This window comes from Hipposideros armiger, unplaced genomic scaffold (assembly GCF_001890085.2).
Source record: "Hipposideros armiger isolate ML-2016 unplaced genomic scaffold, ASM189008v1 scaffold_96, whole genome shotgun sequence".
NCBI lineage: Eukaryota > Metazoa > Chordata > Mammalia > Chiroptera > Hipposideridae > Hipposideros > Hipposideros armiger.
The window spans coordinates 1,678,617-1,685,936 of NW_017731446.1; the positions used below are offsets into that span (position 1 = coordinate 1,678,617).

The window sequence follows — 7,320 nt, forward strand, 5'->3', positions numbered from 1 at the left end:
CAAGGGTATCAGTTATTCTCACTCCCTTGATCTTGAATGGGCATTTTAGCCTTTGATCACCCACCTCCACATGTATCACCCTTTATATAGATAGATAGATAGATAGATAGATAGATAGATAGATAGATAGATAGAGAGAGAGAGAGAGAGAGAGAGAGAGAGAGAGAGAGAGAAGAGGAAGGACAAGCAAAGACAAGACATGGCTACATCTGCATCCCACTCCAGGGAGCTTCAACATTAACTGCTCCGCAGGCTAGTTTCTTGTCTGTAATTAATTCTCACTAAATTGACTCAGTCCCAATGGGCAGGGTGGCCCTCATCAACACTACACATTTAAAACACTGGAGCATAATTGGAATCGCCACAAACATCCATTCTTAAAACTTGTGCTTAGCTGGAAGCGCTGAGTGCCAGCCGCACCATCCATCACTCCCTGAAAGCTTTCTGCTCTCTCCGTCATTCTGGCCACCGTCGCACCTGGGGGTCCTGACATCCATCTAAGAGGGGGGAAGAAGGCAGAAGATACCTGGCCCTCTTCCCCTTATGCATTCAACAAATATTCTAGGGCCGGCCGAGTGGCGTGATGGTTAAGAGCTGGCTTGGGACGCCAGAGGGCCCCGGTTTGGATCCCACATATGAGGGCCAGTGACACTGCCCTCTACAGNAATTCCATTTTAAAAAATTCTAGAAAAGGCAAACTAATCTATCATGACAGAAAGCAGAGCAGTGGTTGCCTGGGGATGGGGGATGAGGGATTACAAAGGTATACAAGGAAACTTTTTTGGGGTGATGACTATGTTCTGTATTGTGATTGTGGAAATGGTTTCAGGTACATAAACATCGAATCTTATCTAATTGTACACTTTAAACATGTGCAATTTATAGTACATAAGTTATACTTCAAGGCAGACCTGGGCAGGGTTGAGGGGGTCCTGGACGTGTACCCCAGAGAACTGCCCAGAACCTGGACTTACCCCTTGCTCCATGCTGTCATTGGCATGGTCTGTGACTTTGGAGATGAGGGTCAGCGCACCTGAGGAGGGAAGCAGAGCAGAGAGCTGGGCCTTCTGGGGGCAGCCAGTCTAGTCGCCACCATCCTTGCCTCTTCCCTGCCCTCTCCTCTCTCCAACACCCCCCCACACACACACACACATACACCTAGATCACTGCACTTGCAGAGCCTTTTAAGTGGGTGGCACCAATATTTCCCATGGCCAGGTCAAGTCACAGGCCCAACTCTAGCTTTGTCACTATTGCCTAAATGACCTTGACAGTCATTTGGTCACTTTGTGCCCCAGTTTCCCTGGTTGTAAACTGAGTATATTAAAATGGGGACTGTGCCGGCAGGTCACAGCAGAAATAGCCACATAGAACTGGGAGAAAATAGGGATACTGAGGTCAGTGTTTTAGACCTGACACACCTTCTATCACCAAATTCTGGTCACCCCCTTCTCCTCCTCTGACTGGACAACACCCCATCCTAGGGAGTCCTGTGTTGAGGTGAATGGAGGATCACCTCAGAAGCCTGGAGGCCTCATGTCACTGCACCGCCAAATGGCAGGGAGGGAGCTACGTCCTGAGCTTGGAACTGGCATAGAGTCTAGCATTGGGGCAAAGCAGGACTGTGTTCCCTCGTCTGGGTTCATGCTGGACTTACCTTGTGTGTTATCATACTCGGCTGAGTCCGGGCAAAGGTTATTTAAATAGTCTGCAGGCAGAACGAGAGCCAGGAGTCAGTGTGCTCCAGTGAGGCCTGCCCCTCCTGTCCACAACAGGAGCCCCCCTCTCTCTCCAGAGATGGAAGAGAAGTTTCAGAAGAATGGGGTGTCTACCCTCTCACCCCTGTAAGCCCCATCACAACGCCACACCTGCACAAAACCAGGCCCCCAGGACCACCACCAGCACCACTGCCACCACTGCTAGTCATTCACTCAGCAAGTATCTGTTGAGCGCCTGCTGTGTGCCTGTCACTGTGCTGTGCCTTCCAACACAAACAAGGTGAGGCCCTGCATTCAAGAAGCACACAATCTACTGGGAGAGCCAAATGGGACCATCAATACAGTGGAGTGTGATGTGTTAAAACTTTAAAACTTTAACACATTTATAACCACGATGCTCTACACAGGCTGGCCTCGCTCCAGCTACCTCTTCACGTCACTCATCCATTCTGGCAATGCTGGCATTCTTGCAATTTCCTGAACATGCCAAGCTTGTTCCTACCCCAGGGCCTTTGCATTCACTATTCCCTCTACCTGGTACTTTCTTCTTCCAGATCTTCATAGGGCTCATGTCCTCAATTTGCTGAGATCTCTGGAAGGTTACCTCCTCAGAGAGGTCTTTCCCACGTGCTGTATCTAATTCAGAGCCCTGTTGCCCTGCTTTGTTTTTCCTGAGAGCTCTCATCACTGACTATAGTCCTTTTATTTCCTTATTTGTTTGTTAGTGTTTGTTAGAGTATAAGCTGCATAGTGTCATAGGGTTTGGCTGTTTAATTCACTGCTATACCTCTAGCATTTAGCACAGGGTCTGGTACATAATAGATGATGCTCAATAAATATTTATTGAATAAGATGACTAAGTTCTGTCTCCTGGCCCCTGGAATTACATGCATATCCCTACGTGTGCACGTCTGCCACCCCGAGTGGATCATCTGCTCCCCAGGCCAGGGGTCTTTTGTCCATTTGGGAGGCTATTGGGTAAATGGGTCTGCAGCTCAGGATAGAGGTGTGTGTATTTCTGGCATGTGGACATAGGGGAAAGGACAACAGTCCCTGGGGAGAATTTGTAGACAGGGAATGAAAGACGACCTAGGACTGAACCCCCCCAAACATGGACATTTACAGGAAAGTGGAGGAAGATAGCTCATCAACAGAGAGGCAAAGGAGCGGTCAGAGAGAGGCAGGGCGCGAGAACGTCACAGAGATCCCAGGATGAAAGGGTTCGAGAAGCTGGAAGTGGTCAGTGGCAAAGCCACAGAGAGGGCCAGAAGGTTCCAGGTGGAAAACATCCACTGATTTGGCCACGAGGAGGCTTTGTTGATAAGAACAGCTTTAGGGGAATCAGATACCCACTGACACAGAGAGCAAATACAGCAGGGGGAAGGTGTGAGTTTCTGTGTTTAGGATGGGAGAGGCTGGAGGAAGACAAAGGAGGTGGCCACTGAAGCACAATTTCCAAGGGGACAGCAGGGGGTCCAAAGCTCAGCTAGAGGGAAGGTGGTGGCAGGGTTTGGCCCCTGTAGGGGGACAGGGGGGAGGAACTGAGAGCAATCGCCCCCATGCCTTCCTGCCAGGGTAGTTGTCATCACATACCTTGCCACTGTCACCCCCACCCCTACTCAGGTGCCTCCTCTTCCCACACCACCTCAGTGCACCCTGACCTTCTTCCATGGGGCCCACCTGTGAGGAGCACTTGGTACTGGAAGAGGCGCTGAACAACCCGCAGCAGCCGGTGCTTCACATTCTGGCCGCCTCCTTGCTGGCTCTGCTGCTTCCAAGAGATGCGGGGGACAAAACTCCATCAGGAATTCATGTCTGAGGTCACCAGGCTCACAGAGCGCTACCTGCACTGTCCCATCCACACCTGTTCCTGGCCAAAGCCATCTCCAAACCAGGTTCCCTTCCTCTAGGAAGGCCTCCCAGGTGACACCACTCCACTGTGACAGTTCCTTTCTTCAGGCTCGCTGTCTATGCTACACTCAGTAATTAATACGCCTCTCCTAGTCCCTGCTGTGCATCCATTGTTAGTAATAGAAAAAAGCCCCCTATTTTCTGCCCAATAACTGAATCCTCAGTTGGTAGCCATTTATTGATCATGCAATCAGGCTGGAGCCCCGCGGTGCTGTGTGATTTTCTAGTGAGAAAGGAGAATGGTCACTGAAATTCTCCCCTTGGCTGGAGCTCACCAAGCGGTCATCGATTTCCCAGCGGGGGATGTTCCGGGTTCTGGGCTTTCCCTCCCGCGGAGTCACCCTCTGCTCTCCTGGCTGGGTCTTCCCCTTTGCCTCCCAGCTTTCAGACATACCAAGAAGCCCCACTGATTTGCCTGAAACTCCATGGCCCCCACCCCTGCATCCTTAGAGCAGCTTCTCAGGGGACCAAGGGACTCACCTCAAATTCACGGATGGCAGCTGCCAGCCGGGGACAGTGGAGGCAGTTCTCAGCGAGCAGACTTAGATACCTGTCGAACTGCAGGATGTGAGTAGCGTGGTGGTCAAACTCCTGCTCCCGGGCCAGGAAGACGTCGGCCACCTTCTGCTGGGCCTCCCTGCAGCCAGAGAGGGGGATGGGACAGTGAGAACGGAGCCTTGGGACCAGCTGGAGCCACGTCCCTGGGTGGGATCCCAGCTCAGTCCTCCCACACTTGGTTTTGGGCAAATGACCTCACACCTCTGTGTCTCGGCTTCCCCATCTGTCAGGTGGAGACACCGTTTCATGTGGTGGGGTTTTTAACTGTCCCCTGATCTCCTGGGGCAACAGAAGTCGGGATGGGAGTCGGGACTGCTCACCAGTGAAGCAGCCTCTCCCCCAGTTCCTCTAGCATCCCCTGGTGAAGGTCGAGGATAGCTGGCAGTTCGCTCAGGCCACGCCTCAGCTCTTCCCTGGCCAACGTGTCTTTGCCCTCTTGGTCCATTTCATCCAAAGCCCTCACGACAGCTCCGTGGAAATTCTGAAACCCCAAAGGCCTGTTACCCATGGGCTGATAGACAAAGCACAAGTCCTTCCTGGCCGTTCCCCTGTGGCTTTGGAGCCCTGGCCTACAAACAGACAGCATGGCATCTTAAGCCCGTGTCTCAGGTCCCAGCGTTCTCATCTGTAACATGGGGCTGATAACACACACCTGTGGGTACGTACCCATGGGTAACTGATGCTCAAAGAGCACCCATCACAACTCCTGGCCTGGAGTAGGGCTTAAAGCAGGTTCATGCCGCCCCCTCCCTGTGGGAATTTGGGTGCATGCTCTCCGTTTACAAGGTGAGTGAAAAGCTGGGTAATTCCGTCTCTGAAGCAAGATAAAGCTCCGCTTGACACTGACCCATCTCTGGAGAGGTTCATGAGCTGTGTTGTTGCAAAACGAAGTCTAAGAAAATCACAGGCATCCATTTTATGGAGTATTAAGCAGTCACTAAAAACGATGCAGATGGTAACTATGTAAAATATTCATGTCCTGATGCTAAGAAATCAAGAAGTTGTCTTCCCACTGCAACACAGTTGTGTAAAAAATGAACAAAGGAAAAAGCTAAAAGGAAATAGAGTGAAATGGAAACAGTGGCTGTGTCAGGGGTATGGAATTAGGCATGAATTTTTTTCCTTCTTGTCTCTATTTTCTAAAATTTCTGTACCATGATTAAATCACTTAAAAAAATTAAACTAAATTTAATAAGCATTAAAACTATAAAGAATGCACGACTTTTTTCTCACAACAAAAAATATCTTATCTTTAAATACACCTGCTTTTTTGCATGAGGCCCAGGTCTGCTGTTTTAAATATACGGGATATCCTGAAACGACCTTGAATTGTGGAGCAATGCACACCAGGAAAACCTCAGCATCAGGGGTCATGTGATCCAGCCCAAATCCGGAAGGTCAAATCACCTTTACAACATTCGGAAAGAATGATGATCACTCTGCCTTGTTTGACTGCCTCCCTGATGGGGAACTCATTACTAAACAAGACAGCTAAATTCTATTGCTGGACAGTTTTCATTGCTAGAAAGGTCTCTTCATATAGAGATCTAAAAGGGGAAAATGCCTGAGAGGATGGGCAGCCCTTCCTCCAGGAAGTCTTTCTGGTCTTCTCCCACCCAGTAAAAGAGGTGAAGGAAAGGAGGTGGGCTAGTGGTGACCAGACAGGGCTAGGAAAAAGGGCAGGGAGGTGGGACAGGGACAGAGAGAGGGGAAGGAAGAGAGAGAAAGAAAGGAAGAAAAATGAGGAGAGAGGCAGAGGAGAGGGGAGGAGAAGGGAGAGGAGGGGTGAAGAGGGGACTGAGGGAGAGTGAAGATGGGAGAGGGAAGGACTGACAGAGGGAGCAAGACAGTGAACTAGAAAGACAGGCGACTCTCCTGTGCCTGCCCCTTCAACATGTGTCAAGAGGCCACCTGCACTGTCAGACAGAGGATAGCGGATGTGAAGGTTACAAAGGTCTCCACTTCCTGAACGCTCATCCTGTCCTGTGCTGACCTCCCGCTGCTGCAAGCTGCTCTGTGGGGAAGTGCAGGGAGGACAGTGGAGGGCGGGCCCCTGGCTTGCAGTCTGAAGGAGGGAGGATGAGCTGGTTCCTGCTGAGGCTGACCCTCACAAGCCCCGGTCTGCTGTAATTTGAAAGTCTAGGGAAACCTCCATCCCATCGCTAAGGTCAAAGTCTTTGGGGCTGAGTCTTGAACTAATGAAGAGATTCTCTGGGCTGAAGACATGTGTGTCCTTAAGTGGAGGCCACATGTTTGATCCTTGATCTATAATTAGAAATGAATGTCATTGTACCTGAGCTACCAGAGCCTTTCCTGAAAGCATGTTTCAGAGGGCGGACAAAGTGTGAATTACAAGTGCGAATTATAAGCAGCTCGGTGGGGAGGGTGGCTAGAGGGAGGTGGTGTTTAATTCTTACTTCTGCCCACAGCTGGCTCTGGGACACCAGATGATTCTGAGCCTGGATGGTAGGTTTCTCTGCTGACGTGGGGCAGGAGGACCCTCCCACTCTTTCTTTGTGAATCTCTATGTTTAGGTCCCTGCCTCCAGTCCTGCAGGGTCCTCTCAGCTTTGGCATCTCAGAGACAGAAAGAAAAACACATCCTGATGAGGGCAATAACCCCTCTTCCTTGGGCAGCTGGTGGACAGAGGACTTTCAACACACAGTCTTATCAGGCATGTTCAAGTTCAGCTACAGCATGAGAGTGCTTGAGTGACTGTGGACAAGCTGTCACCTATCTGAGCCTCAGTTTCCTCACCTGTAAAATGAGGATAGCATGAGGCTGCTGGGAGCTCATCCTGATGTTTAAAACTATAAAACGCTGTCCCTACAGCAGTTGTGATTATATTGTAGACATGTTATCTTCAGAGCAGAGCCACGTCTGTTTCCTGCTATGTTTCTCAGGTCCAGCAGAGTAAGTGATAGAGGAGGAGTTTTACAATGCTTGCTGACTGATGGATTGCAGGACACTTACTTAACAGAAAAAGAGAGTGAGTCATGGAGGAGTGAAGACCCAAATCCGGTCACCCTGATGCCCAGGCCCAGAGCACCACAGAAAGGGCTGGGGGTGGGGCAAAGAGAGGGGGAGAGAGAGAGAGAGAGAGAGAGAGAGAGAGAGAGAGAGAGAGAGAGAG

The 7,320-nt window shown here is 50.4% G+C and overlaps 1 protein-coding gene across 2 annotated transcripts in view; it reads right to left on the minus strand.

The window, feature by feature from the left end:
- Window positions 1-7,320, minus strand: part of FGD5 (FYVE, RhoGEF and PH domain containing 5) — a 126,882-nt gene that overhangs the window by 35,178 nt on the left and 84,384 nt on the right. Inside the window, exons 6-10 of one of the 2 annotated variants that reach the window (XM_019646052.1) lie at window positions 4,508-4,668; window positions 4,110-4,266; window positions 3,399-3,483; window positions 1,658-1,708; window positions 975-1,033 (exon numbers count right to left, since the gene is read on the minus strand). In XM_019646052.1, the coding sequence (XP_019501597.1) occupies window positions 975-1,033; window positions 1,658-1,708; window positions 3,399-3,483; window positions 4,110-4,266; window positions 4,508-4,668 (513 nt within the window). Of the gene's footprint in view, window positions 1-974; window positions 1,034-1,657; window positions 1,709-3,398; window positions 3,487-4,109; window positions 4,267-4,507; window positions 4,669-7,320 lie in introns of both variants that reach the window. The other variant, XM_019646051.1, reaches the window with a different exon arrangement.